The sequence below is a fragment of the Zophobas morio genome, unplaced genomic scaffold, assembly GCF_036711695.1.
Source record: "Zophobas morio isolate AGI-343-1 ecotype UQ-CSIRO unplaced genomic scaffold, CSIRO_AGI_Zmor_V1 ptg000009l, whole genome shotgun sequence".
Classification (NCBI taxonomy): Eukaryota; Metazoa; Arthropoda; class Insecta; order Coleoptera; family Tenebrionidae; genus Zophobas; species Zophobas morio.
This window is the reverse complement of record NW_026972114.1, coordinates 11,082,730-11,103,626: the sequence shown is the minus strand read 5'-3', so window position 1 is coordinate 11,103,626 and position 20,897 is coordinate 11,082,730. Positions and strand designations below refer to the sequence as shown.

The window sequence follows — 20,897 nt, the reverse complement described above, 5'->3', positions numbered from 1 at the left end:
CTAATTTTAGAATAATTGGCATCAATGTCTGTCGTATCTTTGCTGGTACTATCTGTATTTCTTGGTGAACCATCTTTGCTGGTTTTTCCACTATATCTTCTATAGCCTTTCTTTTGGCCGAATTTAAAATTATTTCTCGTTCTAGGAATTCATCACAGGCGTGATTATGTTCTCCTGGTAATTTTCTTAATATTTTTTCACCATTGCTGCCCGCTAGCAATGTCATCTTACATTGCTCCTTGGTACATCTCCAAATTCGCCTCTCACTTATAAATCGACCTTTACGATGTTTGCATGTATCAACCACTTTTTTACTGCACATGGAAAATATTTTTAACACGTTTGTGAATAAAAACGAACTTCTTGTGTATTCAAACTTATCGTATTCTGGAGTTCTAGAAAGAGACTGACTACGTTTTACCTACAACCTGAAGAAGAGAACGTGGATAGGTGCTGATTAGGGAATTCCTTCCACATAATACACCCGGCAACAGGATGTTATAACTATAAAACTGAATATTAATCCGTTAATCTTCCCAGCCCATGTTGTAAATTTTTATATGTAAACTGCAGCGAACCATAAAATCAGGTAACAACCCTTTGTACAAAATCAAAAAGAATAATATTTCCAGTAATCCCCAATATATCGTATTAGGAATGTCCAGGAAACCGAATCTTTATTGCTTGAAAGATACCGACAAAGAACACATTTAGAAAATAATTCCGGACAGACGCCCGGCAGACAGACGAAACGGGAGAACTATTTCTTCGTACTCTAGGGGTTATGGACTCGCTTACAATAAGTAAAAACCGTAGATCATATAATATTTATTATATGATCTAAGGTTTTAACAAAGCTAATTTAAATTTATATACTTACTTAGTTTAACAATAGTGTTTACAAATTCAAGTTCAACAAGGGAGATTTGTTTATCTCGGTTTGGTCGTTCATTAATTTATTGAGTCTTTTGTACCTATTTATTTCCAAACATTCTAGTGCGTTTGATTTGGAGCCTTTATTTTCCACGCGTAAAATTTTAAAATCTAATACAATTTCAATTTCAATGACGATTTCAAAATTTTACACAATGAAAATGAAGGCTCAAAATTTCTGTGACGATTATAAATGTTTATATGTAATTTTTAGAAGATATCGAGGATAGCGTCCTTAATGATTCATCCAAGTTAACAAAACTCTTCCCAATTTTGTAATAATTTTATTTCATTGTTTTGTGTAACTTTTGTACGCTCTAAATAATATTTTTAATCAAAATAATAAACAACAACGTAATTTTGTAGTAACAGTTTAGCTCAAATTAAAAAAAAATGGACATTTTATGAAGTGTTATGCAACCAGCTATAACACTGGAGTTGGTATTTTACAATTTGTTTAAAAAATGTATTTTAATTTTTATCTAATGCAGTTTTTATGTTTATAGATTTGCTAATTTATATGAGGAAATTTAAATTCATATTTACATTTAATCCTATTTTAAGTTGGTAGTTCTGAAGAATACCTTTGCTTTACGCATGCGCACTTACGTTCGTGTCAGACTATTTCTGTCGTCCGTCAAACATCGTTTTCGTATTCCGTATTTGTCAACCGCATAACTTGTTTAGGTGTACAAATTGTGTAACAACGCGTCGCAGCTGTCCTAAATTTAATCCTCGTTGTTAATATAAGTGAAAATCAAAAACCACCATCCTTCCACAGTTTCCCGACCATGGCAAAGAGACCCATTCGGTAAGTGACTTCCATTGCTTTAAAATTAACCCAACTAACACACCTCATTTTAGAAACAAACCCAACGTCTCGACAAAAATAAAACCCCAAAATACCCGCATCATAATAAAAAAACGCGTATTTAACAAACCTCAAGTTCAAGACGCTCGCCAGAAGCTCATCCAGAAGAAACGCAATAATGTAAAAGACGCCAGAGACGTCCTTGCGAAAATTGCGAAAGGCCAAGACGCTCGCAACAAGCTAAACAAACTGAGACAAAAACGGGGTGGAATAGCAACCGCGAATGGAAATATCAAAGTCATTGGACACAACATCCTCCAGAAAACGGACCGGAACGGTAAAATCAGTTTGGTTACTAATAAAAGCAAAACAACAACAGGAATGAACGTGGCAATACAAAAAGAGTTGGGTTTAATCACCGCACCCAAAAAAACAGTTATTAGGCGAACGCTGAACACAAATCGAATCCCACCAACTGTAAGGCAGACAGTTTTGAACGACATCGATCCAGTTTATAGTCAGATGTTGAGGAGTTATGAACCTTCATTGTACAAATGGTCGAAACCGGGGTTGCGTACGACGGCATCTCAGTTGATCGGGTCTCTTGAAACTCGGAGAGCTCAAGGCTGGCAGAACTTCCCGGTTAGTAAACCGTTGAGAATGCCACATGCTTATGTAGATCTGGATGCTGTTGATGATGAAGAGATGCCGCTAGCCCCCATTAAACAAACGATATCGTTGCAAGGCTCCTCGAGAATTTCAAACATACATTCGAGGTTGGATAGTAGCCCCATTGAGCAAGAGACACATGGGATTTTTGGGCAACCGAAAACTAAAGTAGTTGTACCAGCAGGACATAGAATAGTTGTTTCAAACTTGCAACCTACCGTTACTCAAGATGACGTTAAGGTAATTTTAAATAAATGTCTTTGAGTGGTGTAGTTGATGAATTGTGTGTGTGTTGGTAGGAATTATTTGAAGATATTGGTCAGTTGCTGGCTGCTAGATTGGTGCGTCCAGGAGTTGCTGAAGTTATTTATAAGAATCTAAAGGATGCTCAAAAAGCGGTGGATACTTATCATAACAGACAGTTGGATGGTCAACCTATGAAATGTCTTCTTGTTAATAAAAGACCGTTGAATAATCCCACAGCGCCGGCTCTCAGCAAAATGGATAGTCAAGGGTGAGTTAGAATATTAGGTGAATTGTTTAGGGAGTTTTAACAGGTAAGTTGGTAGTAAGGCGGCATGCGTTTGTTTGTCAAAATTGACAGTTTGTCAATAGATTTTTTTTAATTTGGAATCTGTTGGTAAAATGGTGGTCTTTGATATGATGTATATGTTTTTGAACTTAGTTGTTTATGTGGGTATTATTTAATATAATGGTGAAGTGTTCAGTTGTGGAAAGAAAATAACATTTTCGTTTTGGTTATATCTAATTTGTTAAAAGTAACTTTTGTAAAATATCTTATGATCTAAAAAGGTAGTGACGCATGTCGTTTTTTTAGCCCAAATTTTATTTGGTTGGCAGGACGTCTAATTTTAGATTTTACCTCATGTTAACAGGCATTTGTCTAGATTGGTCATATTTTGAAGAGGGTTATATTTAAAATAATAATAATAATAATAATCCAGTCAGGACCAACATTGTTAAAATTCTATTTTGTGCTAAATATAAATATGTAAAAAGTAGCTGATGTTTGTTTGACCAGGATTGACGACTGGGTTTTATTTCTTGTGGCTAAGCGAAAATTTCTCTAGATTCATATATTGATTGTGGTTTTTATTTATTTTTTTAATGGCTTTGTAACAGAATAAAAATAAAGTGTGCCAAAGATCTGCAACATCAGTTATAAAATAATTATTAAACAACTTAAATAATTTGCGGTATTATCATGAAAAATGTTAAAATTTATTAAAATTTTTGAATTTACATTATGTCAAAAGCTGCCTTTTTATTTCAAGATTTTTGTATATTACTTATTTTTGTTGTTTTTTACTCAATGCGTTTTGGTTTTGGTGTTTGGTGTAAAAGTTAAGATGTTGAAGTTTTGAAACAAAACTTTTTGAAAACAGTGCATGCCTTTGTGGACAGAAGTCAAAACAAAACACTTATATTATTAATTGGATTGTTTTAGGTTCTTTGGACGTAACGTTACTAAAAAAACGATCACGTTTGTTAATTAAATGTATTAAAATATAAAAATGTTTTGACTGTATGATCTTATTTTTCATTTTTAGGCTTGATTTAAAATTTAATATTTTTCTTTTTATTCACTGAAGGTAAATATTAAGTTCACTTTTTACTTAATTAACATTTGTGATCGTTGTTCTAATCAAAATTGCTCTCTGTTGCAGGTTGTTAAATACCGTGGAAGTTTCAAATTCTGCCAATAGTAAGTTAGTACCAGATTTGTCCACAATCCACAAAGTGTTGTTCCAGAGGAAATAGAATAAGCGTTTTGTAATTACGAGTGTCAAGGTCAATCTTGTGTTATTAAAATTAAGTATGTGTTTATATATTTTTTTTGAAGTATGTAATAATAAAAGTCGCTAATACAATTATGTTTTTATTTGAAATATAATAATATAATCACAAATGTATATGATCCTTTCCTAATTTAATGAGTAAAAATGCTACCGCCTAGTTCCGAAACCTATAAATAAAGATGGAATGTAATTCAGTTAAATTAAGTGCTGTTAAATACAAGTTTGTGATTATATATGTATAATTTTAAAATTTTACGATTGGCACAAAAAGTTTGCACACACAGGCAAACCATGTAAAATACTGGAATAAACGCATTAAAATGAAAGTGAAACAAAACAACTACATAATATATACAAAGGAAGAAAAACCAAAATTTATTTCCTTCTCTGTCTCGCCACTTGCTTCTTATTATTATCCGCCTTCCTCACAACCTCGGCATACGACAGATCCAACTTCTTCAATTTGTGTAGTTCTTGTGACGCCAAACTCGGTCTATATTCAAACTTCCCGCTACCTTGACTCGGAGTGGGGGAAGCTATATTCCTATTCGACGACCAGAATTGTATCGTGTTCCCGTTCCACGTGGGATCGTTTTCCGGATTTTTAAAATCGCGTCGCCTTCGTCCCGACGACGGCCTACTCGAATAGTTAATCTTGGGACTTCCGATAATATGAGTAACCGGTGAGTCCGACCGGTCCGCGAACTTGTTCTTGCGCCTGCTCGACGACCGCTTGCGGACTTCCACCGACAGATACTCCAGCGGCTGACGCACCAACGGCTTCAGCACCCTCTCGGGTTTCTCCTGGACTTCCGCCTCCGGAATCGGCTGGTTCTGCGCTTGAATAATATTCTCGATAATCGTAGTCGGCTCGTTCTGCGACAGCGACAGTTCGGACATCGTCGACGACACAACGCTCTGCGAATCGTCGTCCAGTTCGGTAATCTGCGACACCTCTTCGGGTGCGATCGCAGGGGGCGTCTTCTCTTCGATTTTCGGTACTTCAGTTTTCTCAGGCGTGTTCTTCAAAACCGTGAAGATCTCCTTGAACAGCTCTTGGTACTCCGGTTGGTTCTTGAAGCGCGTCGAAATGGGGCTAGCGTCGTTATAAATACTGAATCGGTCTTCGCCGTCGGCGATCGTGCACAAGAACGAACCCGGCCGATCGTCCGTCTGTGTGTACTTGTTGCTCGTTTCGTCGGAGAAGCCCGAACTGCTCGTTTCGGCTTCGGAGAAGTCCGTCGGTGTGTGTGAGAAAGTCATCCGCGCTTTGGGGTGGACCTGCTTGAGGCTGTCGACTCCGCTTTCTTCGTCCGTGTCTTTGGTGTTGGTGATGCTGAAATCGCCAGACATTTGGAGCTCCTCTTGGAGGGAAACGCCGTTGTTTCGCTTGGCGGAGGTGCGGAGGGGTTGGCGGTGGACTTCGAGGAGGGCTTCGTATTTTTCGACGAGGTCTTTGTACAAGTTGCCGGTTTCTTTGTTGGGAGGGGATTGACGTTCCTAGAAACACGAAAGAAAGAGTTGGTAGTGGTGGCACGGAGACGGTGGAGGTGGGTTAGAAAGAGAAGAAAACTCGGACATACAACGAGGATAAAATTTTTATTGGAACGAAAACTATTATACATGGGCTGACTTAGAGCTAATCATACAGGTTGGGTTCGCTATCATTATAGTCTGTTTTGGGAGGGTGAAGATGGCACGAACTGGACGTTTTGATTGGAGAGTGTAAATTGAAGATTAACTGATAAATTGGAAGTGGCTGTTGATCCGTGAATACGATAAAACGGCAGGATCCGACCAATCAAGACTCCCGTTTAATATTGCAAATCATACTGTAATAACCCAAATCAAATTTAAATCTTAAAATAACGTCACTTTAAGAACACGTGATTAAGACTCGTATGATACGAAAGTTTTCGAGTACCATGAAGATCGTCTACTTGTTAAGAGTGTGACGTGTGAAGCGATGAAATCGAGACACAGGTGGTTTGTTTTTTGTGTAGAAATTGTATCCAAAACAGTAAATTTGGAATCCCACAAGGCCAAGAGAAGTCGCTTGTGTTACTAAGTTTAAATGCGAAGGGAAAGATGCACCTGGCGTCTTTTTGCGATTTTTATTGTATTGATATTGGGAACAGTGTTAATTGATAATTTGTTTTGAGTTGAATAATAATTAATTATCCAAATTTGCATCTCCAGTTTGTTCAATGCATCTAAAAACACTTCCACTGTTTGTTTCACAACGTCATAAGAATCATATTTTATTTGACGCCATATGCAATGAATTTGAATTAATCCTTGGGTTATTACAATATGTAACCTTCCAGTCGAAAGGTTGAATAAATTTTATCACTGATCCGTCAGACTATAATGAATTAGTTGTACAGAAGAGGTCATCTGATTAGAATATTTACAGAAATGTTTATTTCGGAGTTGTAATGGCAAGACTAAACCGCGCCACAGAATCTTTGATGCTCCAAAGTAAACATCGGAAGACTAAGAGTATAGTGTGTGTATATGTGAATGTACGAAAACTGCTTCAGAAACCATTCACCGTTTTAAAAAAAATCCTACGTACCTTCAGTGTAACTTATTGTGTTTGAGACAGTAGTGTATGAGGATAAAAGGAATTTTGAACGGTTTGTACAGGAACGGTATCAAATAAAAGTCTCTAATATAGAGGCAAAAGTCAATAAGTAAGGACAATAAACTTGCAGTAGGCGAAATCCATACAACGGACATCTCCCTACGGAGCATATCCTTCATTTCTTTTTCGCCCTGTGAAACAAACACAACAACTAAAACATGCACCATTCATAAACGGATAAAAAAAATAAATAAAAGAGCATTCATAAAATTTGCTTTATTCAAAAATTATAAACACTCACAACACATCAAAACCACCACCACTAGAAAAAGCACTGCGATAGAGAGAGAAAGCCTAGAGCACGAACTAGCTCGGGCCTCACCTGCACGTCCAAAGAGAACGAACTCCTAAGCTGCGGAGGAGTAGACGTCATCAGGTTCTCCAGAATACTGGAATCATCGTCCTCCGCCACATCATCGCTGCTCCTGTCGATGTTCCGAAGACATCTGCTACACATTTTCCCTCTCCTAAAACCCACCCGTGAACCGACTCCACGCACGAACCTTCCGCACACTCACCTAACTTCCTCGAGGGTACTAAACTCGTCGTACATGCTCTTCATGTCATCGTCGCGATGGTGCAGCTGAATCACCTGGTTCTCGAGCGCTTGGTTTTGTTGGATCATCGTCGCCAACTGCTCCTCCAGCTCCGTGATCCTCCTCTGATCTCGACTCGCCTGAGTTTTACTCTCCCGCAGCTGCGCCATAAGTTGCGAGATTTGCTCCATGGTGGCGTCGTTCGCAGCCTGCTCTTGTGAGGCCGCTGCGGGTTCAGTCTTGATGGGGGTTGAGTTTCTGACACACTGTGCCTGCAACAAGCGCGTGAAATCAACCCGCTTAAACAGTAAATAAAGTTCAAAGACAAACTACAAGTAACCGCTAGTGCTACTTTTTTAACTGTTTTTGTTAAGAGCATAGATAATCAAATGTCGGGTAAAAAGTCTACCGAATTCCATTATGTTTTTATTTGGTTTGAACGCTGTGCTTTATTACGGAGTTCTTTCTTACGTTTTCTATCGTGTGCGTAGGCTTAGTTTCGGGGCTTTTTGAAATGTTCCCATCGTACGTGTCCACGTGCCTCAGCACGATCGTAGTGGGTGGAGGTGTGTTGGGGTGTCCTGTAGGTCGCTGCGCCCTCTTTCTGAGGGCGTCCATTTGCAGTCTTAAGTCATCGATTGTTGTTTGGAGTTCTTCGCATCGAGTTTCTAGGGTTTCGATATTTGTGGTGAGGGTTTTGATGTGTTTTTTGCCCGCGGAGTTTTCAAGAGCTAGGCGGTGGTTGGCACGTTCTAGGTCTTGGATGCTGACTTCCAGTTGCTCGTAGATTCGGAGCCTGGAGTCGCTGACCTCTCGTAGAGCAACTGTTTGTTTTGTGAGGTACTGGAAAGAAAAGAGTGAGATGGACGACAGCGGATAATTTAGGGGTTTACCTCGATTTCTTGAGCTTGGTCTTCGATGACATTTTGGTGTTGTTTTAGGGCGATTTCTAGCTCTTTGTTTCGCTCTAGGAGGGTTTTACCCAGTTCGGCTGCCAGTTGCAAGTCTGGAAAAGACGAAAAAGATAAAAACTTGCTATCAACGAGTGATGGTTTTTAATAAGACAATAAATTGCAGACATGTAATGTTTACAAGAAATCAAGGCCAACTTAACGACTTTTTCAACTGAACCGGCGACATATTTTTGAAATTACTGAAAATTATTCAAAAATTTACTAGAACATCACTTTGTGTTGTTAATGTACTTAGAACCTATTTAAATCCTCAAATAATGTGAAAAACCACTCTTCTACCTACTAACCCTAATAAATTGTGTTATTGTGTAGAACACGCAACAGCGCAGTTGAAAGGAAGAAACCGAACAATTTAAAAATACCAGAATTAATATAAATGAAAGGAACGTTGTAATTACATTGTTTTGAAATAGTTACTTAGAGGATGCAGGTGCTTTTTATTTTGCTGAACGCGAACGGATTTTCATTATTTGTCTTTAAAAAAAGTGACCAAGCGTTACCCAATACGTTCGACAGGAAACCGGACAAGTTTGTAAGACATTCTTTGTGTGAATTTTTATTGCGCAAAAAATTGTAACTTTTATGACACGGTTGTGTTTCTTTCATTGAAAATACCGCATAGAAGCGGCAAAGAATAAATATAATTAAATGAAGGCCGGTGGAGCGACACAGTCCAGTTGTTCATTTTACCATATTTTTTAAGAGGAAATTGTAGGGTTTTGAATCAAGTGTTGATTTCCGGTGTAACACTACGGAATTTTACAGTTATGTGTTAGTAGGGTAACACAAGAAGAGAATTAGATTTCGTTGTTGATTTTCACTTTGATGGATGTAATGAACGTTCTTTCGAGAGGTGCATGTTTTGGCGTTGTACGAAAATGGGTTTTTTGGAAACATTTGTACACTGCTTATAGATTAGAAAACATTAATTTATGTTTCATTGTTAAATAACTACTGTGAAGCAAAAATCAATTTTAAACAATATCCAACTGTTTTGAGAGTTGCACTAATCAACTAATTTAGTCTTTATTTCATTTATATTTTATTTTTCAAAATTCGAATGTAGAGATTAAAAATATTGACGTAATATGTTACACAGTTATTATAGCTAATGATTGTGTAGTTAGATTTTGTTTTTTTTTAGAAACAATCAACTTGTTTCATGTGTGCTATGTAAATTGGTTGTAATCTGTAATGTCTTGATATTTTAGCACCGTATTATCTGTGCTCATACATAAGTATCAGCTTTGAAGCACCTAAAAAAGCAACTGAGTAAGGAAAGTTTCAAATGGTCGTCGTAGTAGTAACCAAAGTCTTTAATTTTAAAATTATAACATAAAAATGTCAAAACTTGTTATTTTTCTGCCATCCACTGCCAAAAAACCGTTAGTTCGATTTTTCTACTTTGACTTGTTAATTGCCAATTTAACGATTTTTATCTTGAGGTCACAGTGACACTGCAGAAAACCAGACAACATAAGTATGTGCAATTTGTTATTACGGTAGTTAATATAGAAATATTAATGTAAAATTGCATTGCATCATTTAAGGTCAATTAAAGACAACATTGTATTCATATTTAAAAACTAAGGTCATCTAATATCTCTCCGGAGGAGATATACAGGATGTTTTATCTTTATTCGGTCCAAGCTTAGTGTTCTTCAAGTGTCGCACAGGGGCGTATTTGAACTGCCATGTAATAAATATACTGAGGTTGTATACGACTTCACTGTACCAGGACTTTCGACATTATGAAATTATTTTATTTCGGCGTTTAGCTGAGTGAATTTGTGATAATCGACTACTTCCTGAATATAACCATGACATTTAGGTTTCAAAATAGCAAACGTCATTTGTCACAGATTCACGGGGATGTTTACCGTAATAGAGTATCATAATTCATAAAGCATAATATGATACAAAATAGTATTACCTTCCTTCGCTCTTGAAGTACAGTCCAAACAATTCGGCTTCTTCGAAAAATGATAAAATTTTAATTCGCTAAATTTGATTTACTTTATGATAACCTCTAAAAGTTAAAAAATATATAGATCATACCAGTCACAGTTCGACGTGATTATCACTGCGCCATTTCAATGCTACACTCAGATCTTATTTTTTTTTTTTGGAGGAAAATTTGGATGTCTAGAGTAAAAGCTTAGGGCATAAATCACAAATATAAAATTTAAATAGGGTCTATCAAGCAAAATTTAGCTTACACTGGACAAGTAAATAGGTGGAAAAATTTGTTTTCACTTATGATGAAACGGAATTTTGCTCTATTTTAACAGATTTTTCATCTTATAAGATGCTCGCTAAATAATTAGAATTTTCCGTTGCTCACTTACAAAGCTGCTTACATTACAAAAAAACCTATTAATTTAGATTTCTTCCTATAAATTGTTCTGACTTTTATTAGTAATTAAATAAAATGGAAAACTACATAACATTACATAGTAAAAGTATAATACTAAGTACAGTGGGTGCCAAAAGCTTGGATTAATGCCATTAAAATCAAATTATGATAAAAAAATACATATTTTTCCAGAACATTTCATTTCAATTGTCCTTTGTTTTTCAGTATTGACGCCTTCGACATTTTTTTTTAAATCAAAACCAAACGATTTTTTCAGGCTTTGATGTTCTTGTAAGTTCTTTTAAGGCTGGCGTCTGGTTCGGTTTAGCCCTATACTAAATACATTGAAAACATCGTCGCGGTTTCCGGAGTTGCATTTTAAAAATATGAGATATATCGCTTTAAAAAAATTATATTTCGAATTAACAAACTTCACTCCAGGGGACCTCCATATTTATATTCATATCTAGTATGCAGTTTTTACAAAAAAAAAATTATAAAGTTGAACGACTTTTACATCACATTTTAACCGGCACATTAATGCATTTTTTGACGAAGTGCTGAAGTTTTTTGCATTCTGAGATAGGAGGTCCCCTGGGGAAAAGTGTCAGCTTTCTTTTGATACCATTTATAATATTAAAAAATCCACGACTGAGGTAAATAACTCACGAAAAGTCAAAATCTATTGAAACGAGAAATCGGCATTAAACGAGCTGTGATGCGGTAGCAGAATGCAGGTTTACTTAGATTCTGACTTGGTTGGCGATTTCAGTAAAAATGCAATTCCGGAAACTACGACGATGTTTTCAATGTATTTAGTATTGGGCGAAACCGAACCAGACGCCACCCTTTTGAGGATACTTTTGATACGATCACTCCACGTGAAGTGGAGCACTTGGTTTTTTTTTTTTTTTTTGTTAAACACAGATAACTCAAAAAAAGTTAAGCTTCTCTAATCTTAGAAGTATATTTAACTTACATTTAATATTAAATGCATTGTTTTTTGAAATAATAAAAAATGGTGACATTTTTTTAAGTCTTCCATCTGAACCGAAATTTTGGGAAACCAACCAGTTTAGACGCACTAAATTATTTTTTCCTGTGGTTACAACGTAATCATTTGAATTTGTAAAGAGAAAGCAAAAAAAGCTGCTTAATAATTTTGTTGTATGTACCTCCAAACAGTTGTTCACCCTGTATACCACTAATTCGTGAAAGCTTGAAGTAACGTTCGCCTTGAGTCGCTAATCTCGTAATAAATTTTTATGTCGACAATAAATTTGAACGACATTTCTAAATTACACGTTTTTTAAATCAGCTGCCGAGCGGTGCCATTAATTTAGCACCTGTTATTCACCCAACGTAACCATCTTTTAAACTAAATTAGTTGCACTGCAACCCGTCACTTTTCCCGCCAAAAAACCACACATCTCGCAATTTCCTCATAATTCTCGCTTGCCGCATATTTGAGCCAGTTAATAACATATTTCGCATCGCATCGGTTTTTTCTCTCTTCACTTCATTACAATGTTTCTTCACTCAATAAGACGGTGAAAGTCCGACCATTCGACATTTTAGTGCAAAATCAGGCATTTTCTTTTATTGTTGAACGTCTTCATCGACCTGTCCGTCACTGGGTGCCATTGTCGTCGGGAAAAAAGAAAAAAATGACATAACAATGACTTCTCCTAGTTCCCACGAAGATTGCCACAGCGGCGCGCAACTCCCTATTATCTCTTCTCTAATCTTATTATTCTTCATCTCGACTTTCTTCAGATCCACCCGATTAGCAAGAAAGTGGTAGTTTTGCCCACGATCGACCGTTTCATATTCTAATTACTTGCAGAAATTTTAATGGCGATTTCTTCATTGCACGCGTTATTGCTTCACGTAAAAATAGAGGATGGAACGACACGGAATCTCGAAAAAACGCGAGAATGCCGGATGAATCAGCGGCCAGTGGCGTTCGTGGCGTGAAATTCGAAAAAAGGGGCCTTGAACTAGTTGAACGGTGCCTATCTCGCATTGCTGGGATAGTTTCGAACAGAGGTTTATTGGTTTCTCGGTTGCTGTCTACATATAAATGTCTTTATAGAGTCGGTTTAATTTTAACTGGAATTTATTACCTCGCATTAAAATCGAATTACGTTAGTTCCGCAAGATTACTCTAAACAGTAGTTATTTTTTTTTAATTTGACTTTATAGGAATTTGAAGGTGTGTACAGGTAACATAAATTGTCGTAAATCTGAGCCCGTTAAAAAAAAATAGTGGATAGTGATTAAAATTAAATAAATGCAATCCGTTAAAATTAATTTTGATTTTTAGGAGCACCTTTGAGTTTATGTTACGAACACAAAATATTTGTATAGATGTGACCATCGCCCAAAACCTATTTTTTTCAACCCACAAAATCTGTGATAACTGTAATGAATAAAACATATATTTGAAAATAAAATACTAAGTGGCTTGTATTTGTATGTAACTGAATTTATAAGTTAAAGGCTAATTTAAGGATAACATGGATTCTTCTTAAAATTAATTTGGAAAATAAAATCTCGGTTTGACATTGCATAAAGCAGTGACATCTTTAATTAAAAGATACTGATATAATAAATAAACGAATCACTGTGTATATATGTTTGTATGTCTGCAATGTATTTATTGCTGCTAATGGTAATTTTTATTTAGCTTGGAATTTAAACAATGAAATCAGATGTTGTTATCTTCGGACTATTACTTGACCTCGAAAATTTAACTACTATACATTTTGTTGTACATACATTCAGAATGTTTAAAAAGTAGAAAAGGAAAAAACCAAATCTGAATAATATTTTGTAAGTTAGTGGAATTTTACCTTTAGAACACAGAAGTCTACACCCAAATGTTTTTATTTAAATATACACTTGTCTTGAAAACAGAAAATTAAAAATGTGATATTCACTTTCTCCAATTGGTACTTTAGAGACAGGTTTTATTTTTAATTACGTCCAATCGACCTAACATTTGATTCAACTCTGACTTACCTTATTGAGTTGACAATTATAAATTAATGAAAAATCCAAAACAGAATCTAATAGAACTAAATTTGATCTCTGTAAAATTTAAATTTTCTTTCGAAATGGTACACATGTAGAAATTATATTTTAGTTTCATAATATAAATATAGATTTTATTTTCTACATTTAGTCTTTATATAAATATTTCTGTTGTACGTAAACAGATACAGAAAACTTAGATGTTGGTTTTTCAGTCTGCTAATTCAGATTTTATTTTCCACTTGAGAATACGATTTTGAATAAAGATTTCTATTTTAATTTAAAATTTGTGCGTAAATGCGCTATCCAGGGCATTTTTTATTTTGTATTAATAATTAATTATTATTAAGTTAAATTTGTAAATAATTAAAATTTAAATAAAGTTTAAACTTGAAAATATATAAAGTCGAAGTCTGTAGTTTTACACCTTCCCTGAAGAGTAGAATGATAAGGAATATATCTCTAAAGTACGTTTTTTACCAGCTATTTTTTATGTAGGATTTCATTTTTAAATAGAAAATTATTTTTCAAAGTCATACCTTACAAAACAAATTCTGTTGAATCCGATCCAGCAAACTTTTTGCTATTTTTGTTTAGCTTAAAATTTGTTTTAATTCGGTTTCGTACCTTTAATAAAAAACAAATCGATAAACTTGAATTTTACCATTCATTCACGTCATTTCAATATAGTATATCTATATCTACTATATCTAAAGAAAATCTTTTAAATTTATAATGCGAATAGTTTTATTTTCTACAGGAATTTAAATCTTTCTGTCTTAATTAGAACTTACATTATTTGTCATTAGTGAATTAAATTAATCGAAAAAAAAACGAACTCCACCTTTTATCTGTTATAGAATTAATTTTGATGTGGAAATTTTTATATCTATAATCGATATCATGTAGATTATAATTATTAGGATGTACTCAGCTCAAAATTAAATAATGTTTTGACAAACTGTTTTTGTTACAAATTCCGATTTTTTCATATAACAAAAAGTAGACATAAAATTCAGGAGATCCAGTAGAAAGAGTCGACACAATTTGATTTTTTAATCTAACGAGTAACAGTAAATTTAGATTTTATTTTTAACCACTTTCCCAAATTTGGGCTTCATTTGAAAAATCTAATTTGGATGGTTTTAGTTGTAAATTTAATTTTCAAAATAGAATTTGATGTAGGCACCTTTATCAAATCCTTTTACGAAACCATCTAATTTAGAATTTATTTTCTGACTTTTTAATCTGGATCAAATAGACTTCCCGGATTAGAGTTCACTAATAGATAACTGATTTCAGAAATTAAAACGGTACCCATAATTTAGATTTTATCTACACATGAAATAAGATCAAAGTTACATATTTGAAAAATGTATTTCAATTCTGGTTTTGCATAATCAAAAAATTGTAAACATGTTAAGTAATTCCATAAATTTCGCATAAATATTATGAATTTGTGCATGAATGAATGGCTTCAAAACGAGTTCTCACATTTTTATTTCACAAAACTGGATTTTATGTTCCGACTTCCTACAAAACTGAAACTGAAACTCCATAAAAGCATTTAAACTTTCAATTTGATTAACGAAACCATACATAAACATTCCCACAAATTTAATTCCACTTAACACTTCCTTTCAAAATTATAAGCTCGAATAATAACAAGTCGCATACATAAAATTAAAAACCTAACCAGATATTAATTTAGAAGCAGTAAACAAGTTAATTACCGAGTTACCGATTAAAGTACCGGTAACAAATTTATGTGGGTTCGTTGTCCAAGGCCTGGATGATAAACGAGCAGCATATTACAGAAGTACAAAAATAAACGCTCGTTATTTATGTAACTCTCTTCGCTTCAAATGCAAGTCAAAATTACAAGAATTAGAAAATTATGTAAGGTTGAAAGCGGTTTCATAATTCCGGTCTAACCTTGAGTCCCTTGGAGGCACTCCAACTCGATGGAATAATCCCAGCAATCCAAGGAACTGAGCGGGAGCGAATCGTGCTCATCACCCATCATTACCAACCACACAAAAATAAATCAAATAACATCGTTCAGTGTCTCTGGTTTGTACTCGAGCACTCCGTACTACGACTTTTCACCGCAACGCTGCTCGCAAGACTGAATAGGAACGGACTTTGTTTATAGGTAGTAAGGTAAATTGGGGGAAGGTGTAAGTTCAACACTCGCTGCTACTCGAACCTGGAGATTTTCTTATCAGTGCAGTCGTCGTCTCGATAACGCTATCTGTGGAGGTTAATAGGACTTTCTAATTTTGGCAATCGTCGATAATGAGCAGACCGGTCCTTATCAGCGAAAATTGGTCCAACAAAAATGAAATGATTTCGCCGGTGGAGTGTTATTTTTTAATAAATCGCACAGTCTAGTTGATAAGTGGGTCCTCTCTAATGCTGGTGGTTAATTAAAATAGTCCGATCGATTAATTCCTACTTTCTTTTTGGCCGATTTAAAGCAAGGGTCCGTCGGGGCAACCCTGCGAGACACCTGTTTCATGCATTCGACGACATTTTTTTCGAGTGAAAGTTTTTCGATCGGGCGTAATTGCAGGGTTATTAATCTTATTGTGTTAAGATCGCGATAAGTCGACTGTCGCGATGGCAATTAGTGTGGGGGGAATGGACACAGTGTCGAGTAATAGAATTTAAACGTTGAATAACGCTATTAATTGCGAATAATGACTGAAAGTTGACAGGAAAAATGATTTAATTGGACAATAAGAACAATGGGAGGTTTTGCGTTATGTTGATAAATAAGATTTAGGAATGCTAAACGCCGCATGTGGGAACGGATTTTGTTTAGATTTAAATTTAAAAGGTGGAAAGATAAAGTGGGAATTTAGATTTGATGAATCGGTATTTTATGCAAAATTTTTCGAGAGAGAAAATGAAATCTGCTCGGGATTTACATAATGAAGAATCGGGAGGATGACGTCTAAAATACAAATGTGAAAATAAATAGGAAAGAGGATATGAAAGGCAAAACATAATTGCTGCAGGAAAGTGAGGAATATTCAGCAAAGCGTGATAGCAGGAAGAGGGATTTTTTTTTTATAAAACAAGGCGAAAAAATATATCCCGAATACCAAAAATATCATTGTTTCAAATTTTATTTTATTAGATACCATGTATCACCTGCGGTTCAGTCTATAGATCAGTTAAGTTAAAATAAATAGATAAGCGAGGTGGTCAAAAGTTCAGAAAGAGTTTCGTAACATTATACAATGTTGTGACCGGCCTTTAACTCTTTGTTTTTCAATAGTATCGCAGTGTTTCTTTCCAAAACTAAAAATATTGTAATTTTTTGATACGTAGGTATTTTCCGTCCATATAAATTACAATTTCTTATCATACGAGTTCGACCAAATATCAAGAGCTAATGCAGAAGAAACTTGGCAGTTTTCGATATTAAATTTACTTTTATAGTGGTTTACAGAAGGATAATTATTCTGATAATGATATATTGCATTTTCATACAAAAATTAAAAAATCAATTTTTGTAGATAAAACATCCTAAGTAATATGATATTATCTTATTTTTTGATATACGTTGTACTAAATGAATCATAACAGCCGTTTATCATTTAGCAAACAATTTTTTTCACAAGTATCAAACACCACAGATTTTAATAAAAACTGCAGATACACACACCTTATTGTCTCTACGACACCAAAAATTCCAACACATTTCAGCAGCTACGCTGGCATCTTGGATTAAATTAGTTTACTGAGATTTTTAGTGTTGAAATAACAACGATTTATGTTAAGTCTTAGTTCACCGAGTGATTGTTTTGATGTAATAACACGGAACGTTATTTTGTTATTCAAAACCTCGGTGACTTATTACGGTCTCTATTAAACCACTTTTACACAGATCGATGGTTTTTAAAGTTTTAATTAAATTTAAATTTAAAGCCATAACATTGATTGACTGATCGTTTTATAATAATATCCCTATTGTGTGCTTACTAAATATTAGTAAACAATTTTTCCAATTATTACGGGTTCGACCACATCGACATCGGTAAATGGAACAAAAATTACTGAACAAAATACCGCAATAGTAGAAAAGAAAACAAATATATTCAGAGTAGCGCCAATATAAAATTTAATATTAGTAAAAACCCTAATAATAAATATATATATTAATAACATTAGAAAACAACTGGGTCAAATAACACAGTACCTTAGAGGAGTTAAAACACCACACATCATGACATGTATGCATTCGATACTGACCAACAATAATTTTCATCAAACTGATTACGATGAGTACAACACAACACTATCCGAAATTAAAGATACACTATTACAAAAGATTTCCTTATATAGCAAAAGACTTAAAAGATACAAACAATCACATCTCAGAAAAATTCATAACACTAAATTTTTAAACAACGAAAAACTATTCTATCAACATTTAACTAATTCAAGCAAAACTCAATTATCCGGTGAACTACCAAGTTCACAAGATGTAACAACATTTTGGTCAAAACTTTGGTCTCAAGAATTTGAATTTAACCAATCTGCCAAATGGATTCCTCATATATATAATAAACTATCCACAGTTACACCAATGAATGATCATCAGATAACACTTGCCGAATTAATAAATACCATCAATAAGACACACAACTGGAAATCACCAGGACCAGACAAAATCCATAATTTTTGGATAAAAAAATTAAATTGTGTACATATTCATTTACTACATCACTTAAATCAGTTCCTTCTTGACCCATCCTCTTTTCCAACATTCTTATGTCATGGTGTAACATACTTAAAACCTAAAGATAACGACACAAAAAATCCATCAAAATACAGACCTATCACATGTTTACCGACAATCTATAAAATATTAACCTCATGCATTACACAAAAAATATATCAACACTGTTTTAACTCTGACATCATTAATGAAGAACAGAAAGGATGTATTAAAGGATCCTTTGGCTGCAAAGAGCAATTAATCATAGATTCCATCATCTGTGAACAAGCTAGAAAAGAAAACCGAAACATATATACTGCTTTTATTGATTATAAGAAAGCTTACGATTCTGTCCCTCATTCCTGGCTATGCAAAATTCTGGAATTATACAAGATTGATACTAAAATCTGCACTTTTCTCAAATGTTCCATGGAATTTTGGAAGACCACCCTCCAAATAACCTTAAATGAACAAACAATTCAGTCAGACCCAATAATGATCCGAAGAGGAATTTTTCAAGGCGATTCTTTTAGCCCGTTATGGTTCTGCCTAGCAATAAATCCCCTCTCCGATATCCTGAACAGCTACAATTATGGGTTCAATATAAGAATTAACAAACAAAGAGAAAACAGAATAAGTCACTTGCTGTATATGGATGACATAAAAATATATGCAAGTACACAAAATCAGTTAACAAACCTATTAAATCTGACTGAACAATTTTTCGGTGATATTGGTATGTCCTTTGGTATTGAGAAATGTAAGACCCAAGCAATCAGAAAAGGCGTGTTTCACCAAGTACCACATATAACACAGAATAAGGAAATAATTGAAGCCCAAGAACGAAACGATACATACAAATATCTGGGTTTCTGTCAATCCTCCCACATCAATCATACCAAAACGAAAACACAGTTGAAAGATCAATACGTAGCGAGATTAAAATTAATATTGAAGACACAGTTAAATGGAAAAAATTTAATGAAAGCAGTAAATACATTCTGCGTTCCACTGCTAACATATTCTTTTGGAGTCATTAAATGGTCCAAAACTGATCTTGAAAATTTAAACATCGCAACAAGGAAAATCTTCACACAGTATAGAAGGCATCACCCAAAATCGTCGATTGAAAGATTCTCATTACCAAGACAGAATGGAGGAAGGGGTTTCCAGAACTTAGAAAACTTATACCAGAGACAAATCTCAGATTTGAAGAAGTATTTCTTGAAACGAGCGGAAAGAAATGAAATGTTTCGCACCATCACAAGAGCAGATTTGAACCACACACCCTTAAATCTGTCGAACACCGAAGAAATCCACACCCCCCACACAATAGATAAAATAATAAGTGGGCTAAAACAAAAACAACTACATGGAAAATTCTACAAAGACTTAGAAGAAAATCATGTCAATAAGAAGATGTCATTGATTTGGTTAAAAAAATCAAGTTTGTATGCCGAAACAGAAGGATTTGTGTTTGCTATTCAAGACCAAGTAATCAATACCAAGAATTATAGAAAATACATCATCAAAGATCCGAACATAAAAAACGACTGCTGTCGCCTATGCAAAGCAAAACCTGAAACGATCCAGCACATAATCTCTTCTTGCAGCATCCTAGCACAAACTGATTACAAAGCTAGACACGACAACGCAGCCAAAATCATTCACAAAGAATTAGCAACACTTATGAACTTAATCGAAGACACGACACCCTATTACACTTACATTCCGTCTCCGTTCCTTGAAAATAACAAATACAAATTATACTGGGATCGTACAATACTTACAGACTTAAACATTACAGCTAACAGACCAGACATCATACTTATCAAAAAACACACAAACGAAGCCATTCTCATTGACATTGCTATTCCTAACACAAACAACATTATTCAAACATACGACACCAAGATTTCCAAATATCTACAATTATCGATAGAAATGAAATCCATGTTAAATCTTAAAAAAATTTCAATTCTACCCCTAGTTATCTCTAATGTAGGTGTAGTTCCAAATAGCTTAGTTGAGAATTTAAAGTCTTTGCACTTGAATGATTCAATAATTGTCAAAATTCAAAAAGCTGTTTTGTTAGGAACATGTCATATTGTTCGTAAGTTTCTTGAACAGTCTGATCATGTCAGTCAGATTAGATTAGCACCAGTAGGTCAGAGTAGTATAGGTCACTTTTCATGTGATGCGCGGATAAATGATCGGTAGTTACGCTTGACTTTTGGGGATGGGGTGAGATTAGAGAATAATAGCAGACTAATTTGTATGCTGTAATTCTAGAATCTCGAAAGTTGTTCTGTTAATCTAATCAAAACATATCATTACTTGGTCTTAGTACCCGTAATGATAGAAGTCTTGCCTGAATGCCGGT

At 34.6% G+C, this 20,897-nt stretch overlaps 2 protein-coding genes across 5 annotated transcripts in view; one reads left to right on the top strand and one right to left on the bottom strand.

Annotated features, from left to right (window-relative positions):
- The first annotated feature begins 1,546 nt into the window (after positions 1–1,546).
- Positions 1,547–4,305, top strand: LOC135125882 (polymerase delta-interacting protein 3-like). 2 transcript variants are annotated; one of them, XM_064051621.1, is made up of 6 exons: positions 1,547–1,744; positions 1,798–2,653; positions 2,713–2,927; positions 3,882–3,932; positions 3,985–4,026; positions 4,102–4,191. In XM_064051621.1, the coding sequence occupies exons 1-4, from the start codon at positions 1,725–1,727 to the stop codon at positions 3,928–3,930; spliced, it is 1,140 nt and encodes a 379-aa protein (XP_063907691.1). In that variant the 5' UTR covers positions 1,547–1,724; the 3' UTR covers positions 3,931–3,932; positions 3,985–4,026; positions 4,102–4,191. The 2 variants fall into 2 exon arrangements, with proteins under 2 accessions (XP_063907691.1, XP_063907690.1); XM_064051620.1 differs by lacking the exons at positions 3,882–3,932; positions 3,985–4,026 and having other exon boundaries at positions 4,102–4,305.
- Positions 4,301–20,897, bottom strand: part of LOC135125880 (cerebellar degeneration-related protein 2-like) — an 84,331-nt gene continuing 67,734 nt past the window's right edge. For 2 of the 3 annotated variants that reach the window (XM_064051618.1, XM_064051619.1), the window contains exons 2-6: positions 8,310–8,422; positions 7,888–8,259; positions 7,399–7,688; positions 7,203–7,347; positions 4,301–5,733 (exon numbers count right to left, since the gene is read on the bottom strand). In XM_064051618.1, coding sequence (XP_063907688.1) covers positions 4,609–5,733; positions 7,203–7,347; positions 7,399–7,688; positions 7,888–8,259; positions 8,310–8,422 — 2,045 coding nt within the window. In that variant the 3' untranslated portion in view covers positions 4,301–4,608. Of the gene's footprint in view, positions 5,734–7,202; positions 7,348–7,398; positions 7,689–7,887; positions 8,260–8,309; positions 8,423–15,717; positions 15,921–20,897 lie in introns of those variants that run through there. The other variant, XM_064051617.1, reaches the window with a different exon arrangement.

Bases quoted from the DNA above. Each gene is read 5' to 3' on its own strand.
- LOC135125882 (XM_064051620.1), top strand. From the start codon at position 1,725: ATGGCAAAGAGACCCATTCG. The intron at 1,745-1,797 runs GTAAGTGACTTC...ACCTCATTTTAG, and splicing joins ATGGCAAAGAGACCCATTCG to AAACAAACCCAACGTCTCGA. The intron at 2,654-2,712 runs GTAATTTTAAAT...GTGTGTTGGTAG, and splicing joins TTACTCAAGATGACGTTAAG to GAATTATTTGAAGATATTGG.